This window comes from Giardia intestinalis, chromosome 4 (assembly GCF_000002435.2).
Source record: "Giardia intestinalis strain WB C6 chromosome 4, whole genome shotgun sequence".
Lineage (NCBI taxonomy): Eukaryota > Fornicata > Diplomonadida > Hexamitidae > Giardia > Giardia duodenalis.
The window spans coordinates 1,633,572-1,653,572 of NC_051859.1; the positions used below are offsets into that span (position 1 = coordinate 1,633,572).

At 45.7% G+C, this 20,001-nt stretch overlaps 11 protein-coding genes across 11 annotated transcripts; 7 read left to right on the top strand and 4 right to left on the bottom strand.

Annotated features, from left to right (window-relative positions):
- Positions 1-16: 16 nt before the first annotated feature.
- On the bottom strand, positions 17-1,603 carry GL50803_009899 (Eukaryotic translation initiation factor eIF2A; the record flags this gene model as incomplete). Its single annotated transcript, XM_038046437.1, has 1 exon — positions 17-1,603. One exon carries the CDS (start codon positions 1,601-1,603, stop codon positions 17-19), a length of 1,587 nt encoding a protein of 528 aa, XP_037902023.1.
- A 213-nt stretch (positions 1,604-1,816) lies between these two features.
- On the top strand, positions 1,817-2,131 carry GL50803_0028994 (uncharacterized protein; the record flags this gene model as incomplete). Its single annotated transcript, XM_001705525.1, has 1 exon — positions 1,817-2,131. One exon carries the CDS (start codon positions 1,817-1,819, stop codon positions 2,129-2,131), a length of 315 nt encoding a protein of 104 aa, XP_001705577.1.
- Positions 2,132-2,146: 15 nt separating this feature from the next.
- GL50803_009896 (uncharacterized protein) lies at positions 2,147-2,530 on the top strand (the record flags this gene model as incomplete). Its single annotated transcript, XM_001705527.1, has 1 exon — positions 2,147-2,530. One exon carries the CDS (start codon positions 2,147-2,149, stop codon positions 2,528-2,530), a length of 384 nt encoding a protein of 127 aa, XP_001705579.1.
- Positions 2,531-2,703: 173 nt separating this feature from the next.
- On the top strand, positions 2,704-5,382 carry GL50803_009894 (putative Protein phosphatase 2A regulatory subunit; the record flags this gene model as incomplete). The annotated part of the gene is made up of 1 exon (XM_001705528.1): positions 2,704-5,382. The coding sequence occupies one exon, from the start codon at positions 2,704-2,706 to the stop codon at positions 5,380-5,382; it is 2,679 nt and encodes an 892-aa protein (XP_001705580.1).
- An 84-nt stretch (positions 5,383-5,466) lies between these two features.
- GL50803_00103125 (uncharacterized protein) lies at positions 5,467-10,653 on the bottom strand (the record flags this gene model as incomplete). Its single annotated transcript, XM_038045611.1, has 1 exon — positions 5,467-10,653. One exon carries the CDS (start codon positions 10,651-10,653, stop codon positions 5,467-5,469), a length of 5,187 nt encoding a protein of 1,728 aa, XP_037902024.1.
- A 13-nt stretch (positions 10,654-10,666) lies between these two features.
- On the top strand, positions 10,667-12,532 carry GL50803_005272 (Methyltransferase domain-containing protein; the record flags this gene model as incomplete). Its single annotated transcript, XM_038046161.1, has 1 exon — positions 10,667-12,532. One exon carries the CDS (start codon positions 10,667-10,669, stop codon positions 12,530-12,532), a length of 1,866 nt encoding a protein of 621 aa, XP_037902025.1.
- GL50803_005273 (uncharacterized protein) lies at positions 12,526-13,608 on the top strand (the record flags this gene model as incomplete). Its single annotated transcript, XM_038046162.1, has 1 exon — positions 12,526-13,608. The coding sequence occupies one exon, from the start codon at positions 12,526-12,528 to the stop codon at positions 13,606-13,608; it is 1,083 nt and encodes a 360-aa protein (XP_037902026.1).
- Positions 13,609-13,644: 36 nt separating this feature from the next.
- GL50803_005274 (uncharacterized protein) lies at positions 13,645-15,678 on the top strand (the record flags this gene model as incomplete). Its single annotated transcript, XM_001705531.1, has 1 exon — positions 13,645-15,678. The coding sequence occupies one exon, from the start codon at positions 13,645-13,647 to the stop codon at positions 15,676-15,678; it is 2,034 nt and encodes a 677-aa protein (XP_001705583.1).
- On the bottom strand, positions 15,675-17,828 carry GL50803_0013882 (uncharacterized protein; the record flags this gene model as incomplete). Its single annotated transcript, XM_038045735.1, has 1 exon — positions 15,675-17,828. One exon carries the CDS (start codon positions 17,826-17,828, stop codon positions 15,675-15,677), a length of 2,154 nt encoding a protein of 717 aa, XP_037902027.1.
- A 22-nt stretch (positions 17,829-17,850) lies between these two features.
- On the top strand, positions 17,851-18,324 carry GL50803_005277 (uncharacterized protein; the record flags this gene model as incomplete). The annotated part of the gene is made up of 1 exon (XM_001705533.1): positions 17,851-18,324. The coding sequence occupies one exon, from the start codon at positions 17,851-17,853 to the stop codon at positions 18,322-18,324; it is 474 nt and encodes a 157-aa protein (XP_001705585.1).
- A 99-nt stretch (positions 18,325-18,423) lies between these two features.
- On the bottom strand, positions 18,424-19,692 carry GL50803_0023756 (E2F/DP family winged-helix DNA-binding domain-containing protein; the record flags this gene model as incomplete). The annotated part of the gene is made up of 1 exon (XM_001705535.1): positions 18,424-19,692. One exon carries the CDS (start codon positions 19,690-19,692, stop codon positions 18,424-18,426), a length of 1,269 nt encoding a protein of 422 aa, XP_001705587.1.
- Positions 19,693-20,001: the final 309 nt, after the last annotated feature.

Genomic DNA, 20,001 nt, shown 5'->3' on the forward strand with positions numbered 1-20,001 from the left:
ACAAAGAGCCCTTTACTCACTTCTTACGCTGGCTTGGAGGAACGTACTTCTTTGTTTCTGTCTTAATGGCCGACAGATAAACCCCTTCCACTTCCTCAGCAAGCCCCACTGCGGCATAGTCTGCCTTACAATAAGGTATAAAGTAGGCACTAGACAGAGCTTCAAATGGCTGCGCAGCCAGTGATTTTAGATTCATATCAAAGATCTCGATGCCGTTATCGACAGTGAATCTGGGCTTTGTGACCAGATACAAGAGTACATCTCCTCTGGGAGAAAATAGTGCATGCGTCCTAGAGTGGATGGTCCCTTTCGCCAAATACTTCGGCTCATTGTTGATTATTGGCCGGAGTATTCTAGAGTCCCCGTTCATCCCTGCCTCGCCTCGCAAAAGAAGGTACCTCCCGGCTACGTCCCAACTTGTTGAGTTGGTTGGCATATTGCCAAAATTGATGTCCTTCTGAAGCTCTGCCGATGCGTTTTTGCGATCCAAATTAGTGAGCATAACCACATAGCTGCATACTTTGGGGGGAACCACCCCATAGATCACGACGAACATTTCGGTTAGTACCTTTAGAGAGTCAATCTTGCCCGAAGCCAGAGCGCTTCGATCGGCAGGGGCTAAGGGCCTGATGCTGAAATCATGAACGTAGCTTTTACCATCTGTGATCAATGTTATAGCCTTGTTGATAATGCAATAATGCCTCAGTATCGTGCCTCCGTAGTAATTGTTGGCCTTTGAAGTGTCTACGTCTGTCTTCTCTAGGAGAAGGAACCAGGCGCCAGACTCACTTGGCTTGAAGACAAATACGTCGCATGTGGCTGTCATACAGTACATGTATGGCTTTGCCATGATCTTGTCAGCGATTTCCATTGGCTTGGTGCTGGTGGTGCGACCTGTCTCGACCTCTGCTGATGAGAGCTCGACAAATTGAGAGAGTTTGTAGACGATAGCATAGCCGGACGAACCCCCCTGCGACGGGATACACACAATGACGCTATACTTATCCAGGCTATCGGACGGGACTTTGAGGGACAAGGTAAAGTGATAAGCAGTAAGCCTCCATGGTTGGTCTCTCGGGATGGCACTCACGTATCCGTAATCCTTCAATGATCTAGACGCCAGATCATATTGTTTGAGGCACAAAAGCCAACCATCTTGAAAGAGTACATAGTCCTCGTCCTCGCTCAGGCAGTACGGCCAGGACATACTTCGGAAACCTGCGAGTCGTATGGTTGAATGCATACTGGCAACGATGGTCCCGCTCAATGCATCCACTAATAGGAAGTTGTCTAGTGGTCGCTGAACATTGCAGTGCAGTTGGATTAATGTTCCATAGTGAGATAGAGTGAACGACTCAATGGGGTGAGGCATGGTGTGGGTGACCTCCTTCAGAAGGATGTCTCGCTTGAGCGTCGATTCGTATACGCGACATGTTATCTCCTGCTGCCCTGTCAGAAAGACTAACATGAGGTTGTCGGATCTTGTGATGGCGGCCGAGCACTTCACCTGTTGCTGGGACAGTGTTTGTGTCAACACAAGCCTTTTTCCATCAAAAGACCAAACCTGAGCACCGTCCGCAGAATTGGTGATAATGGGCTGCATTAAAGTCGATTGGATTTTAAGTTAAAACGTCATGTCTACCTAAGCATTTCAAGCACGTTAGCATTATTACCTTGTTATTACTTTGTAATTTTATTATAAATTGCAAGTTTTCCAAAGAAAAGACTCTAAAGCAGTATTCCTTTTGGGTGCATCTAAAGAGGAGAACCTGCCCTACTACTTGGCGTCAAATCCTCCTCGTTGCTTACCCTATCAATGGAAGAGACTGCAGAGTCGTTTTTGTCACAGTATAAAAGACTTGAATCTGCCAAAGCACCCTCGAGTGAGGGCGCCAGAAGGTTTCGCCTGGCTGTTTTGGCACAGTGCATAGCATCGGAGCAGTCTGATGTGGACATGTTGTCACTCTTTCACGCCTGCCTTCACGCTCAGCCCCCAACCACTTCGGCAGAGAAGGCTGTTTACGACCTTGCATGCGACCTGGACCGTGCCGCTTCCCAGGCTGTGTCTGGTGACCAAACCATAGATGCTACCATGGAAGTTGAACGCCTCTTGAGTCAATTCATTCCATAGAGGCAAAAAGATTTTATGGAGCTGCGAGCCCCCGATGTCATGGATGCCATCTTGGTATTACTACGTAGCATGAGAATCGAGAGCATCACGACAGAGGCCATGAATAGACTTCTTTCCGTCGTTGAGGTCATTACAGAGGATGCTGGGGATGTGTGGCGTGGAAGCAGGGACAACTTCTCAAACAGTTTGTTCGGCGCCATGAGGAAATACGGAGCATCAACTTCTTCTTTAAAGGAGCACTTCCATTACTTTAGCAAACTGGAGCCGCCGGATCAACAGGGACTTAACTCATCCATCTTCATTTCTTCCTCATTCAATGATTCTCTCGAGCCTCACCGCAAGCTATTCTTCGCTCCATCGTATCAGGAATTTTTACAATGCATCAGCAAACAGCAGTAGATTTTTAAACGACTTAGAACTACGTTCAGTGCTGTGGCCTATGTGTAGGTAGGTCTCGACATGAAGCTCCCTGTGTATTTTTTTCTCCTGTGTGTGAACTAATTTGTTTCCTTTGTTTGCTAAGCTTATCTTAGCAGGTTAACCAGAACATTGAAAACTCAAAAATTAGGATCATGAACACACCTACCAAGGGGGCATCTCAGCGAAAAATCGGATCCGATGAGATGACGGGGTCACCGCGCATCACTAGTGCGATGATGATAAGTGAGCAGGACATTATGTCTGCTGCTGAGCGACTGGCGCAGGAAAATAATACGCTTGTTTGCTCTGAGTTAAACAAGATAGCTTCATTGTCATCTTGCACGCTGTCTCCCTCTATCACTGCCCATGTTCTTGGCATGTTAGACACCATTGTCGAAGGCTGTGCTATCGGAGAGTCCATGACAATTAAGATGCTGTCTCCTCCATCCGAGGCGGATGCAAATGTGCCTAGGTCTCCGTTGCCCAAAACACCCGCACGCCTCAGTTCGTCAACTACTTCCATTCGCTCTCCACTGGCTGCCTCTCTTTCAAGCAGTCAGGGCGCATCGCTTGCGTCTCCTCTGCAGCGAGGCTCAGATGCGTTGTATGATGCCATGCACTCTCCCCTATTCTTTCCTGGCGCAAGTCCGGCCCGTCAATCTGCCAATGCTGACAGCCTCACTATAACAGAGGCGATAGAAGTAGAGTTCTCCGGGGGGATATACGAAGAAACAGACGAGTTGAAGAAGTCCCACAATGCCATGTCCTTCTTAACATCTTCACAACACCTCGTTACGACAGATGAGCATGCTAACACTGCACCCGAGGATACAGAGATCATAGAGCTCAAGGACGATGTAGACTACTCCCATCATTACGCAAAAGTGGAGCTGAATCTTACAGACGAGCAACTTGTGCAGCTCGCTGCTGACGCTGCAGAGATACCAGACCTCCGTCTGAAGTATCATATCAGGAGACCATCGGAGCAGGAAATAGTGCGCTCCTGCAGGTTCTGCTTCGACAACTCGAGATGCAGTAAGCTCAAGCTTCATCGCTCGTCGGCCCCTGATTTCTGTAAGACGTGTACAGATAGAACACAATTTGAGCTGAGTTGTATCAATAGACTGTCGCAGATTTTTCACAGAGGGATCTCTCTGTTTTCTGTCGTTGATAGCGAGCTTCTTACACCCGACTTAGACTCTATGTACTCGCGTTTGATGGCAGACATTGTAACGATTTACGAGATACCAGATGTCTCATTCTTACATAAGTGCGCTGCCACAATGGCTGGGCTCAGTGATAATGCTTTTCGGAAGGAGGTTGTGCAGCCATCTCTCTTACACTGCAAGCAGGCCATGGGGATTCAGGGCGATGGACCCGTGACCGAGCCTGGAGTACGGTCTCAAAAAGACAAGAAGCAGGGTGCCATGTTGGTGATGGCTGAACTTATATGCGAGGGCATCTTTGGCGTTCCAGGCTTTTTGGCATTCCCTCTCTTTGCTAGAATACGCTCTGAATACAGACACATGCATCCTTGCTATCTAGATAACATAGACAAGTTTCCTGTTCCGGAGACTATACGCTCTCAGATACTCTTGGACGCGCCAGCAGAGAACAACACTTATACAAAATTGACAAGCTATAAATTCCTCAAACAAGCTGAAAACTTCAATATCTACTCTGTCACGCTAGACCAAATAAGGGCCTTCTACTCCGAAAACATCATGGGGCGTTCGACGAATACACGGCTCTTTAACTGTCTTAAGTTAGGGAAAGCACACGCCATCGTGGAGGATGATCTGATGGCATTCATGGCAGGTGTGTGCAGGTACCATCCGGCTCTAGAATTTCTTCGTGCTACTCCCGAATTTCAGGTCCAGTATTCCATCACGGTTGTCACCCGCATATTCTATCTCCTTGACAGGACGTTTAAGCAGCATATAACTCACCACGATCTTACTATCAATAAATTTATAAATACGCTCTGGCTTCTTCAACGAGAGCCAGACATTAACCGTGTCTTAAAGTATTTCTCTTATGAGCACTTCTACGTCATATTCTGCAAGTTCTGGGAGCTAGACACCGATCACGACCAACTTATTTCAGCGCAAGATCTGTATAGGTACGGAATACACACCTGTCCATTTCCGTACATCTGCAAATGCGGAAAAACTGATGGCACGTGCATGTGTAACAGAGTGTACAATCCCAAAGTTGTCGATAGGATCTTTGCAGAAATACCTAGACCGTTCAGGTCGAATGTACCCGGCAAAATGAGCTACAAAGACTTTATTCCGTTTATTCTAGCAGAAGAGGATAAGGATTCAGACCCTGCACTAGACTACTTTTTCTCGCTTATGGATGTTGACGGTGATGGGTACATTTCCACCGAGGATATCATGCACTTCTGCCCTGATATGGAGAATATGTACCATTGCCACAAGAGGGATACCAATAGACAGAAAGACATCATGTGCCAAATGGTTGACATGGCCAAACACACACAACACTGTGTGGGGGAGGGGTTCTATCACCAAGACCAACGAATTAGCAAACGAGACGTACGCAGGTGCAAGACACAGGGTAACCTCTTCAACGTCTTCTTCAACTTCACAAAGGCAGTCCAATTTGAGTGCAAAGATCCCTACACAATTAGATATAGCCCCCATATGTTCGAGAAAACAACATGGGAGCGGTTTGCCCGCATTATCTATGATTCCCTAGAGGGAATGGAGGAAACGGCGCAGGAGGTATACGAAGAGCCAGAGCCACTTGGAGATGATCTGGCGGCAGATACAATCATCCTAGACGCTGACGCGTTAGATGTTTGACCCTATCGAACGCTGACAACTCAGATAGAGTAGATCATGTAAATAGGCAGTTCTCCACACAAGTGCATGTGTGCACACCTCTGGTCACATGACTCTCATTTCAGCACTCAGGCTTTCGAGATAGATAAGCTCTATTTGTCTGGACAGGGGTAGGTCCCTGCAAACCTTAAAGAAATGGAAGAATGATGTCTGAAGGGCAAAAAGCTGAGGGCGCATTAGAGTGGTAGCGAAGACTGAGTCACGATCGCTAGTATAGTACAAGAGAGGCATGGATCCATGCGGCAAAATGGATGAAGCAACGCTCAGTGGAAAGGTGTGCTCAATAATGTACTGCAGTAGGGTGCTCACGTGCTTGTATAGTTTTTCAGATGGAGGGATGGCATGGAAGTGAAGATAGTTGTATTCTACGTGCGCCAGAACGTTTTTGATGAGAGAAATGCACTTCTTCAGCGTTGACACAGACTCCATATAAAGTGAAAGCGTAAATAATGCTGTGTTGAAGAGAAACTGGTGTAGAGATGTAGAGTCAATAGTAACAAGGAACTCCTGATTAGATTTATTGTAGGAGTAAAACACAGATAGTTGTTCCAGGGCCAATGCAGCTTCTTCGCGCTTGGATTGGGGAAAGGAGCTTATGATAGAGATCAGTTCAGAGTCTATATTTCCATAAGCAAATAATTCAAAAGATGAGACCACAGAGGTCGATTGGGCCCTATTATTGGAGGAAGCGTCCGCTGAATAGCGATTTGAGTAGGGTAGAAAGCGAGAGATTATCAAATACAAAACATCGTCGTCGATAACATCTTTAAACATAGGATAATTGTTGTAGATTGCAAGTGTGAGGATGAGGTGCAGCTGTGGATATGCCTCTAATCTGAGCACAGCACATGAAACAGCCGCTATGCTTAGTGATTCTGCTAAATTGCCTGCCTCGGTCAATAAAAGGCTTATATAAAGCGTAAGTATAATAGAAAGACACAAAGACAACGTTTTGGGACCAAATGTTCCCACAGAGCACGAAGAAACAAATGCGTTAGACAGTTGCACAGATAGAAGCCTACAAAGGCCTTCCTGGTCCGAAGACTGTTTCAGAAGCTCGTACAGACAAGTAAAGATGGAGGTGAACACGGCCTCATTGGAAAGCGCATATGAAAAGAGCGTGCTCAAGCATGCTTCTGTTTTAAGATAAGAATCTTGCCGCTGAGTGTTGCACTTGCAAACCAGCTCCTTGGCTAAGCGCACCGGAATTTCATTGAGCGCCTTTTCAATCTCAGGTCGAGATTGCTCTGCCCCTTCTTCTACAGATATGATCATACTTATCAAAGTAATGGCGTTGATTATTATTCGAGTGGCAATCTCAATGCTTTCCGTAAGACGTGGAAGAAGAGAGAAAACTGTGGAACAAAGGTCTAACAGCACTGCAGACGACTGACAGCTTGCTTTTCCATCGATAACTAGCAATGAAAGAATGTCTTCAAGAAGAGCCGTCAGAGACAGCATAGCGTCTTCGTCCCCTAAATCTGATAGCAAGGAAAGCCAAGGACTATGCTCCAGGCTCTTTTGAAAGATCTCTGGGAAAAATGAGTCCATCAATGGATATTGCATAATTCTGGAGAACAGCTCCTCAAAGGATAAGTTAGTGGCTTTTGTGACACCATCATCACTGTGCATCAACTGGACGTCATCTGGCTTCATGCCCATACAGAAAAGTCTGATAGAGTCATCCACCATGGACAGGCCCGTAGCCACAGAGAGTGAATGCGTCAGCGAAATAAATGCACGAATCACTTGTATCTTCAAGGGATAGGCTGCAGAAGATACTACACTCATGCAGGAGGTGAAGAAGATGTGATGGCAAGAAACGATTGTTGCAGCCGGGGACGAGGTAGCCTTGCGAGATGTACTGGGAGAACAAGTGATCAAGATTGATATGGATTTGAAGAGCACATCGCGTGTCAGGACCAGTATATCGACTGGAGTACAGACAGACAAGTAGCTCCCCACTATTTTGCAAAGAAGCTCGACTATCTTGATGCGCATAACAGAAATAGGTGTAGAGCAGAGACGAACGACACGAAGAAGCCCTATGCACCAGAGTTCTTTAAAGCAATCGTCACTTTGAGATCCAGAACATGTCAAAACGCTTTCATATACCTGCAAGTACTCTATAGCATCCACCAGTTTAGAATCCAAGAAATCAAAAAGTCTGTGCAGTATCAGGAAGTAGGCATGCAGGAATTTGTCTGCAAAAGTAGAAACTCGATCGAGCGCATGGTAATTGCTCAATATAGAGGCTAGGAGGCCTACACAATTCTGGTGTATCTTCATCACAGCCTGACTTGGGAGCTTGTCCTGACAAAGGATGGGTATATACATTATAATCTGTGACACTAACGTTAATTGGAGCAGAATCCTGCTTTCATTAGCGGCCGTAGAGTCACTGCCAGGGGTGGCATTGGGAAGAATAGTCATTGATGGCTTATAGTCATCTGTTAGCGCCAGACACAACTGTGAAAGCGTGCACAGAAACGTTTCTGTGGAAGCCAACAATCCGAGTAGTGAATGAAGCTTTCTGAATGAGGACGGGAACAGAAGCAGCAGATCATCACGTCCAAATAGAGACTGAGTAGTTAAGGAATCTATCAGCTGTTCCTTTATCTCGGAAGACATATCAAACTCATCAAGAGACCGTAATGTCAGTGCCCCCAGAAGCAGTCCATAACCAAACAACAACGATAGGTCCTTTTCGTTAATCTCAATCAATCCATCATAAAATTGAGCATTGAAAGACTCACATACGCGTGCCATGGCAGCCGACTCTAGCAACCTTTGTCGCCACTCTGGCCACTTTGAATCGTGGGAGATGCGAAAGAGCAGGCGTGCTTGAGTCTGAATGCAGATGGAGGTGAATTCCTCAACTGACGAAGCGCTCCTCTGAAGACTTTTTCTTTTTCGTTCATCAATAACTGAAAATAAAACAGAATTGCAATCCAATGAATTCGAATTCAATTTGCTTGATATTTCTTGTCCCAATAATATTGTTTCGTTGAGTGGATCATATAATTCTATAGTTGTTGCACTAATGCTATCGTCCGAGTGAGTATAAAGTATACTGTACAAGGTCTCTGCAGGAAACGGAGTTTGCACAGAGTCAGCCACATGCCGGAAGTGGAGTATTCCAGCAAGTGATGCCAATAGGGCAGAGACGCATTGTGCTCCAGTGGATGACGCAACCAATCCACCAATGTGGGATAGAAGAAGACGGTGAAGATCGATGAGAAAATCTACATGAGAGAGCATCCTAGAGACAGTAGTGGAGTAAGACGTAGAGGTGCAAATGACGTGGGAGAATAAGCTAAAGCCCAGGTGAGACTCTGAATTAGCGATGAGAAGAGGGATGGAACAGTCAGGTTCCTTGGTCTGCTGTGCCACTTGAGTCACACAACTGCAATGAAGTAATGCCTGGACGCTTGCAAATGATACTCTGCAGGTATCCTTCCGACCTGCTTCGAGAGATAAAAGACACAAAAGGCAGGGTAGTGCTGAAATAGCTCTAACCAGTCCCTCTAAATTAAGATCTTCCTTCTTTTCAGAAGCATGCAGCGCACTTTCTACAAAAGCACGTAAAAGGTCTAGAATCTTTGAGTGAGGGTAGCGATTAGCAGAGTCCTCAACAACGGTTGGAAGACAATAATCATGGGATAGTAAGCGATAGAGAGATAGAGCTGTGGCTAGAACGGTTGATGGAGTTAAGGCATTAATGAATACTTCACTGGTGATGAGTCTCTTGATTGTGCAATTCCAAGATATAAGTGAAAAACCACAAATATATAGCATTGGAACGTTTGTCTGCTTTCCTACATTCTTAGAATCCTTAGCCGATAGAGAATAAAGAGCTTTGAAGAGGGAGAAGTTTTGCACCGTGCTGCCTATGCTTTCTGATGACTCAAAGGATATGCCAAACTCAGTTTCTACTGTATCTATTGCAGTGCTCAATGACACACTATCATTAGTCAATAACATATTATATTGTGCAGTAGTCAAAGCATCGAGTAAGGGCGCCAAATTGAAATGTGGACCAGGCTCAAGATCTGCCTCGTACACAGGAAAGATGTGCGAGGTGATAGCCAGACAAGTGTGGGTGACAAGGCATCTGGCTTGCAGTAAGGGAAGAAAGGCTTTTTCTGGTATGCTATTGGTCGAGTAGTATCCAGAAGACTCTGCCTCACGTAACGTCAGCAGTGCTATCAAAAGAGTTTGGGACGATTGGTGATACTTGAGCAAAGAAACTGCAATGCTCAGAAGCATGTTGAAAGAGTAAATATATGTCAGTAAAAAAAGAGTGACAGACGAAGGAGCTAGAGGGTTGTCCGGATTCATCAAAATAGCAGATAGCAAAAATGTAAACAGACACTGTGGCGAGTACTGGCTCGGTGATAGTTCTTCAGAAGACATCTCAGTAAGTTGTGCAAATACGTCATCTGCGTTCTGAAACTCTGGACGACTATACTCAGAGAAATTAGTTGACGTGAAATTATGTATTCGTACCTTGAGCGCAGTTACCAATGTAGAGTCTATATCAAAGTTATATTTGATGGCTTGCTCTAAAGTCAATGCAGTTAGCCATAAAATGGAATCAATACTTTCTACAGGTTCTCGTAGCATTCTCATTAACGATGTCGTGGATAAAAGGCAAAGGATGCAATCATCTAACAACGGCGTTAGCACTTTCTGTTTAATATTTTCTGGTAACTCCATCTGCAGGAGCCTCACAATGCGTTGTTCTGCTTCAATGCGCAAGCACACGGGAACGTTTTTTACAGAAGAGGCATTGTAAATAGACAAGAGGAAGCATAGAGCAGACCCTGTCGCTATCGCACCGAACGCCTTCTGCTTAACTCCCGCGTCGACCAAACGAAAAAGTGTGTTAACCAGTAGTGTTGTCTTGGCATCAGCCGCGTATCTCTGCTGCATGGTAATGGGCTCAACGAAGGCCTTCGCCAAGACTTTCTCCAGATGAAGAGTCACAGGCCCAGATTGTACAGTATTAATGATTAGGTTCAGAATCGGAAGGTGTGCGGCGCGGAAATTCTCATCTAAAAGCTGAGTGATAAGAATACAGAGAGATTCCTGGACTCCCAAGCTCAACTCAGAACACTCCTGTGGATAGGCAGACAAGGCATCCTCTATGTCTCTGATCATACTTCTCATGTCTTCGGTCTTGGTGAGCGTTTTGCAAGAGCTGAGGGAGGGAAGGATTATGTGGGGCATTCCTTTTAATAAAATGCCTGTATCATCGTGTATTGCAACCTTGCTTCCACGATGCTTTGGAGACGAGGTTACCTACCTACATGTGAACAGGTTCAAGGAAATTTACAAGACCTATTTGAAGAAAATGCATTTATTTTTGGAACGCTATTATGCAATCTCACTAGCCTTCTGCACAGAAATCTACGGTGGAAAGCAGCATCATTTGTTCCCACCAGAGTGGGAGGGTGATATGGCATTTTTACATAGCACTCCAGCCCTATTTCTTGGAGCGATTGAATTGAAGGATTTAACGTTAGTTCAATTGGAAAAGTTAAAGCAAGCCGGTACCGGCATCAGTGCTTCTCTTCTAGAGTTCCTTCAACTTGCTAGAGATCTGTCTCTATCCCGTGCTCACTTCAATCCATTGTCTGCGGATCAATGCGAGTCTATAATTAGGTACATAAGACACATTTCTCTGTCTAATGCTCTGCTATTCAACTGTGCACAGAAGAAAGCATTGGAGGTCTTCTTTCTCAGCACTATTGTCGATGTCTTAATATGCCGTGAAGAGCTCATTAAGAAGGTGCAAACAGAGCAGGAAACAGCCCTTAGCAGCAGTAAAATGCGAGATGCACGGACGTATATTCTTTCTAAGATATCGTTTTACCAAGATATCAAAACTGCATTGATCAAGTGGCGTGAAGGCTGCTCTGTGCAGTTCCCTAGTACGGAACTGACAGAACTAGACTTTGGTGCTGGACGTGGCTATTACAGTGTGTATAAAGCCATCGAATTAGACAGAAGGATGATAGCAATTGAGGGCAGCCTAAAACATGCCGAAGGACTGTGTCGATACATTGCAGGGGTGAAGCCGAACGAAGCAGTACAAACCACTAGAAGTACAACTGTCTCTGTATCACTGAGTATGTTGCGGGTGGCGCTACTATATGTGGATGACAGTACCTCAGGAGCAAGGATTGAAGCAGTGAGCGTGCCAATTCAAGAGTTGTCTGGTAGAGTCCATAGAGTTAAGAGCAATGCTCACATACGTGGCAGTGTGATTCAAGGAGCGCAGCTCCCCAATCTATCACTCACTACAAGTCCTGTGATAACTCCACCAATCCCCTGTCTGAGCCCCGCTGACACAGGTCGGCAGTACTCAGCCATTGGTCTGCATGCATGTGGTCCTCTCTCTGTTATTGCGCTGAGGATGTTAATGCAGAAGGACGTCACATCTGCCTTTACTATCCCTTGTTGCTATGGGCATCTCACAAAGGATACATTCCCTATCAGTGACCAAGGATCTGCTCTTATCAACGGTTTTTTCTCTGCAACGAAAGTCAAGGAGATGTTTCGAGAGTATCATGCCGACACTATTCCGAGGGAATTTCTCACCTATGCTGCGTCTGATAGTGTGTTCACTTGGCCAGAGGTAATAGAAACCATACAATCGTATTGGGCCCGCGCCACTGTGGAACTGGCAAGACGACAGCAGTCTCCCACTTCTGTCAAGCGGACTCTAGACAAAGATCTGAAAGAGCTTCTCTGTGGAGACAACGCCAGCCTTGCTAAAGCCATAGTGCTGGATCTGCAAAGGAGCGCTAGGCTGGAGCATGCATCTTGTTCAACTGCTGCTGGAGACAGCTCAACAGACGCAGAGCACCAGAAAACGGCACGAAACGCAATAGAGTATGCAACATTATATAGGTGGGCAATGCAGGCACACTATCTCGCACGCAAAGTCAGCGGCCATGTCTTTGAAACATTTATTCTAATGGACCGGCTTGCAGGGCTGATAGAGTTAGCCGAGAGATTCTCGCTGCAGCTCTGCGCAGGCATCCTCCCTGCACTGACAGAACTCTCCCCACGCGGATTCCTTGTATATGGATTTAAATGGTAAATTTGGAGCTAATCCAGAGCAGTCGGAATCTCTGCAAATTGGCGCAGATATTGCAGGACAATAACTTGTCAGATGATGAGACATCATCCCAAGAATTAGATACATTAATCGTTGCTAGCCGCAGAGCCCTGACCAGGACTGTGAATAACTACTATGCTATGTCTCCGCTATCAGCGATGCACAGTGAGCAGACGATCGATCTACAACAAGGCACGGTGTACTTTTTCCGTGACGACTTGCTCATTGACTTGCAGAAGCTTCCTGGTTTCTTCAAAGATTGTTTGTTGTCCTCAGGCACTGTGAGTCACCAAATCACAGACTACTTACGAGACTTTTCATTACTAAGTAGCGATGCTGTGCAGGTGCTCATGGCAAGAGTTTGCTATCTTGGTAAGGGTGTACTTAGACACTTCGACACTGCCGACAGTCCCCCTCTTGTGTTTGGAAATTCCAGTGCATCTATTTTACGGGAGATTATCAAGACAGAGTGCTGCATACTGAGCTTACTTGTTCAACTCCGGTCACTTGCAGATTATAGCTTCCAGGTTTACTCTGCACTCACTTACCTTCTGCCCGCAGCTATAGTTTCTTTGGAGGAGTGCGGTTATGATTCTGTAAAAGCTTTGTCTGCGATATTGGACGTCTTACTCTGGGCGAGCGATGACGGCAAGGCGGTCTTTTACACAACCTTTCGTATGGCTATCTTTTCTACAAAGCAGCGCAATCAAGGATTATATAATCAAATACTGCAGCTGATAGCCGCGAAGATTGACCTAGTCATAAAGGATCCACTCAAGTGCATGGATATCGTTCTATTGTCGGACCCCCAATCCTCAATGCAACAGACGCAGTTTTTAATATTTCTACATATACTGTGCTCAAGCAATCTTTGGGATACCCTGGAACTTACTGACAAATTGAAGCTTGAACTATCCATTCAAGCATATTACGCGATGCTTGTAAAGGAACTCCGTAACCCCTCGGGATCAACCACCAATCCCAATTATATGTACGAAGTACATCTACTAATTCAATTCTTAGGGTTGAAATACTCTACAGAAGTTCGTAAAAATTAAAATCTACCAGAGGCGAAGGCTTTACCTCCTGTTCCCATGGTCCCCCTGTCCCAGATAAGCAAGAGCATTGAATCATTCACCCATCTGTGTGCATGCGAGAAGTCTCTAACTGCCTTCTCTGCGTCTTTACAGCACACCGCCGATGCTATATTTGCACGCTGCAGCTCCATGAAGGAGGCTAACGATCTCGTCACAAAGGCCTTCAGCAGCGTCGCCGACCAAAAGAGCTCTATACAAGAGCTGACTCAGATGGCAAATGAGTACTTATTGCCACTGGAGAGCGAGTCGTCCCTTTTTGTCGATCCATTAAACAGTGTAAGCTTTCACACAGCAGCCCTCGAGCTCGTGAGACACATAATAAAACTGAACCTCAAGCAGCTGCTCTCAAAAAGTCTTGCACAGTATCTAAACTCCATAGTCAGCAGAGAGTACCTGTTGGCATCGGACATATTTACCGACACTGCAGACTTGCGGATAATTAAGATACACCAGCTCATAACCAGAACTGTCGATAGGTATTATGACGTGGAAGGGTTCATGCTCAAGCACTTCACAGAGTATCTTTATCGGGTAAAGGCCCTTATTCCTAAGCTTGCAACAACAGATAGTGTGCTATTCACCACTTCTCCGCCTTTCCCGTGGTCATCCAAGATGAAGACGCGTTCGTTTCATAGCTACTCTATGGTATCTCTGACATCTTGGCAGGGGTCTCCCGCAGCGGATGTGCTCTCTTCTGTAGCGTCAGCACTGGCTAACCTTGATCCTGAAAAATTGTCCAAGCAAGCCAGGGAGAGCATTCTTCCCTGGCTCAACACTGTGTGCAACTATATTGAGCAAGGTCTCACCGCCTGCTATTCAACGGTCATAGTGTTGTTGTATCTCAAGCCAGTGATACTGACAAATATTCTTTCTTTGATGAACAAGTGTCACGGGGTTATGCTCCCATGTATCTTTAAGTTGCAATCTTTTTCAAGTGGTACTACACTTAATAGTAGCATTTGCAGATCAATTAAGCCCCTGATCTCATCATTGTGTGCAGAATCAGGGTCATTGCAGATCTGTGTCAACGGGAATAGCCTGAGTAATTACGCTGCAAAGCTTTCCACGCTTAGCAGCGCCTCTGCATCTTCAGAGAAGAATTTTCTCAACTCTATCATAGTAGGATATAGGGAGGTGTATGATCAATTACTGCGAGATTCACATGTCTGCAATCCTTGTTCCAATATGAAGGTTGACCACGAGATTGACGACCCTTCTGAAGGCTTTGTCGCTGCTCTCGCAATTGCTGAGTTTAATCCACTTGATCATAAGCACGCTACAACCGAACTTGACGATTATATCTCTCGTTATCCTCCTAACAGTGTAGATTTATTGATCGGTAAACGACCTAGTTCAGCGTTGAAGAAAAATCCTTCTGTTGACATTCCTATGAAGAGCATCATGGACGCAGGAGTTAAAGACCTAGTTATAAGGTGTCAGTCATTATATTCCCTCTCTAAACCATTTGTCGTGTACATTTATAGTGCTCTTGAATTTTGTAGTGCATATGAGAAAGGAGACTCCTTATGGAACAAGCTGTTGTCTGTCTCACCGGATTTCTTCAACTTAACCATGGAAGAGCATAAGAGTTCTATGCATATAGTTCTTCAAGAATTTGCAGCACACCTTCGACAGGAGCTGACAGATGCACTTGCATGTGTACCTATTGGTGAAAAACTGTGCATTCTTCAACTATGCCTCACTAATTCATGCGATGGAATTGCCGAGATGGTCGCAGAGAGCATCACAACATACATATTCAACATAACAAAGAGGAGGGAGAGCATCCGGACCATTGCTACTTCATCTGACTCCACATTTGCATTTATTACTGCGCTTCTGGCATACTTGCATAAAGCCTTAACGCTACTTCTTTCATACGCGTCGACTCGGATGCTGAATCTTGTCTCCAAGCTAATTAAAACTCTAGAGCATGAATATGTTACAATGGCGCACAAGATACACCGGGGCTGCACTGAAGCCACTCACCTCTCACGACTAGCTATTCTTACACACGCTAAGTATCTCTAGATCCTGTACTTTTCCAATGCTAGTGCCAATCTATCACGTGTCGATGCAGTTACAACCTTTTCTAAGCTGAGAATGACGTCTATTACTGCAAGCGCGACGTCGTTTAACTCTTTAACACGGCATAGGATGCGGAGACACATATCAGCCTTTTCTTCGCTAGACTCTATCTTTGCAAGACACGTCTTTATTGCTGTGGCTATGAATGTAGCTGCATTTGTTTCGCCGGGCTGAAGCTCTCTATACCACAGAGCTATCTGATCAAGTAGGTCGTTTATGATCTCTTTCCTTTTGCTAGGACGAATATCCGATATGAATAGGCCAACCTGCATCATGCTTTCCAGAATGGGTACGCTCTTTAGTGACCAAAGGTTTGTCCCTGCCCGCAGCACCTGATACGCATGAGCAGTAATGTCCTTCCATTGACTATCTGTCAGCCACTCGTTGATAATAGCTACTTTGATGAGTTCAGTCACGTGCTTATTTGCTCCACTCCATTGCACTTGAAGAATGAGTGTTTTCAGAAGTCTTTGAACCATGAGGCTATCAAATAGCTGCATTTCGGGCCCCATATAGAACATTGGGTGCCTCAACACAGGGAGCAGAAGGGAGCACAGAGTGTCAGTCACAAATCTGCGCTCATCAGCAGCATCTAGCGCTGACCCAGAACTGCGCGAAAAGGCCTCCTCCTTTAGAAACACAGAAATCCAACCACAGGAGATCAGTGTCTGAAGCCCTGCCACCAGTGGAGCAGTGCTTTCCGTGGATACTTGTGAGGTTGCACACACTAAGCTAGCTATAGGAAGAGCAGGGTGAAAAGCACCTAACATATCTATGAGGTTAACTGCTCTGTATGAAGCGTTGCAATTGCTCTTTTGTGCTTGTGATTGATCGAACAATAAGCCACCAGCGACAGAAGCAAAGAGATCCAGCCACGGTTTGAGACGCTTCCACTCCATTTTTTGGTTCATTAAGCTGACAAGTAGCTTGATAAGGCTGTGATACCGATGGACCTCGTCCAAAGCTTTCCATAAAGGTCTACAGAGGGGATTGATCCAAAATTTATTATTAACAGTTAAGCTAGAGATGTTGTAGTTGGATGATAATAAATCCATAGCCTTCAAGGCCACAAGAGCTGAGCCGATGTGTTCAGGAGAAAAAGCGGCTTCCTGCAATGCAGCCTCTATGCTATCTGATGTCGATAACGAATACGGATCGGTGTATAGTTCAACTACTTGACGAATCAATGCAAGTATCGAGGGTACTAAAGGATGGTTGACTGCATGCTTAAGCGGGTCATCATCCGCAGAACTCCCAGTACTGGTCAAACCATGAGAAAGTAAGGGACAAGGATTAGTGGACCTTTTGATGTATTCAAACTTATTTAGAAATGCGAGATAGCGAAACGGTCCGTCTGGATAGCGCATGAGTGTAGTTATTACTGGCTTGCTAACAATCTGTAAAATAAACTCACCATCGGATTGAAACAGCGCCTCCTTTGATAAATTAACAATGTGAATATAGTTGTTGAAGGGAAAGCTTGGCTGGTTCGCAAGCAGAGCTGTGTATGTGAGAGATTTAAGTAGGTAGTAATCAACCGCATCTATCCCACCCGAGTCCGCTAGCGAGTCAAGGCGCCTTAGAAATAGGCTACCTATTGTCTTGCTGTACTCAAAGCAGTGTAGAAGCCAGTACCAAACCAACAGTAGCGGGCAAGTGAGACAGATCTGTGGTAGATGTGCCAGTATGGTTTCCCACAGAGATTTGTGCATGTAAATTGGTAATGTAGACAGCCCCCAGCAAACAACAGCCCTAACAGCCGAGCTATTCTGATATTGAAACGCGTATTGTAAGAGACAAGTAAAGGCTTCTAAATCGGCGTCCTGAAGTAGCAAAGTGCGGCCGCAGCTTATTCCTAGTTGATCAGGTCCATACCTAGTCAGCAGTAGCTCTTCCAGTAGCACAATAGATATGCATCTGGTACGATGCCAGATGACCGTCCCCTGCTTTGGAGAGGCAGCAACACAGAAAGCTTGCCATAGCAGCTTAATTCTGTCCTCAGGGGTCATGCACAAATCCTGGTGGTGTAAGATGGATCGCACGTCTTCTGTGCCCGACGTCTGAAGGATACCCTCAACAGATGGATCGCACATAAATAAAAAAATCTGACAATTTATGGAGCACAAGATTCGCACAGAGCCTCGCTATCTTCGCCAAATGGCTGTCAACAACCTTGTACACGGAATCCTGTACTTGGTGCTAGCCATTTGCGGAGCCATAGGGTGTTCTCGAATCTACCTTTTGCCAAACACGTTTCAGTTTAAATCGGCTCTGGCGACCATGACGGCCTTCTTCTTTCTCGAGGGACCTATGCTCCTGATCAGCTTCTGGCACCGTCTACGTCGTGAGTCCAGTAGTTACAACATAATGATTTTGAATGTAATCAGGACAATGGTCACTGTCGTCAGATACTGCATCAACATTTGGCTCATCTTTGCTCTCTTTAAGATCAACGCTATGGACTTGTCCGAACCCTTTTCCTTCTGGACCGGAGTGACGATTGCTCTGTTTCACGTGCTTGAGCTCTTCTTCCTTATTTCTATTTTCATGTCTGCGCTGCTCCGACCAATCGTTTGCTGCTGCGTGTAGCATTATCGATGTATAGCGTGTTCTGGTATGTCAAGGTTTACTCATGCAGCCAGTTGTATTTAGTTTCTGAGGTATGCTTTCCTCATCCATTCTTTGTTGCTAGTGTGCTCCGTTTGCGTGTGCCTCCAGGGCACACGGATCTAAAGTAATCTCTAGGGGTGTGAGCTCTGTACTTACACTGCTTTCGCGGATATCAGTGTAGAGCTTCTGTAAATGCGGTGTTTGATCCACGCATCCCTTGCAAAATGGCAGCACAGTTCCGCACGGGGTGATGGAGGGGGTGGGAGTCGTGCTAGAAGGCACGGCGAGAGGCGGGAGTTTGTTCTCCTTTTCCTGTGATAGCTTAAGAAGACTGCTGAAGAATCGCCTTGTCTGAGGGGTGTCGTGGCTTATTCCCCAATACCCATGGTCAGAGACTAGCACTGCCTTAGACGGAGAAGACAAGGTAACGATGTGCATTGTGCCTGGGCCCTCTCGAGGAGAGACACTATCACTTACTGAAGATTGAGACACAGTTTCCGTGGGCTGCAATCTATCAGTGACCGGACTTGCAAGACCAACCTCTGCAGAGTCACAGCTAAGCAGCGCAGAGTCACTGGACGCAGAACACGACTCTGATCTGCTGCTAGTGCTGGAGCAATCGTTTCTGGGGTCCCTATAAAAAGCTCGTTTCCGCTTGCGAGGCGGATAGCAATCTGGGTCAACATTATGCAGAGAATGCCCACTTCTAGACGCATGTACATCTTTGAAGGATTTCTCAGAGAGAGATGTGCCTAGCCCCATCTGGTCAGCCTTTGTGATGATGCCTCGACATACTGTAGATAGGCTCTCGTTATTCCAGGAGTAGCTAGGCTTTGACCCACGCTGGTTAATAATGGTAATAAGGTGCATACCTTCTAATATGTTGGTAATGTCATACAGTCGACGCACCTGACTCGACTTCAATCCGAGGGTGCTTTCAATGGATGCCAGAGAGACGTTTCCTGGGGCCGCCTTAATTATGTGGCTCATAAACCATATGGACAGTTCATGAAGCTTAAAGCGAGTGTTTGCATTGAGGCTGGTAGAGCTACTTGACGCCGCCCGGCTTACAAAGGCCTGGACTGCTTGGTCTACAAAGGCGAGACCGATAAATTCATAGTGGGGCCCTTGCTGCTTGATGATAATACCGAGCGCCTCTAGAACGTTTATCAGATCGTAGAGCCGTCTACTTTCAATAGCCAGCTTATCGCAGACCTCTTTAATAGTAAATCCAAAAGGCTCCTCGTGGTTACAAGCAATAGCAAAGAACTTCCTGGTGAGATCGACGAGTTTGCGAACCTTCGGGTTCCGTTGACGTACTTGAGGACTTTGGCCTGCGAGCTGCATTAAAAAATGAATTGCGGGAACGCAGATTTTGAAATCATAAGATTGACGCAGTGTACTGACTTGCCTAATTGCTCATTTCTCCTTTTTATTTAATATTGCTCTATACCTATCGATCTTTATTGACCTTCGTATCATTGGGCAATGGTTCTTTTGTTGTCCTTGCTTGCAAGTAGGATAGAGATGTGCCTGATTAAACTTTCCACCTTCTTTCAAGTCTGGGTATGAAATTCGGTGATTACTCAAAGATCACGGGACTGGAACCTAGTTTGAGTGCCATTTGCGCACATCTCTGGTCCAAATTCAAAAATT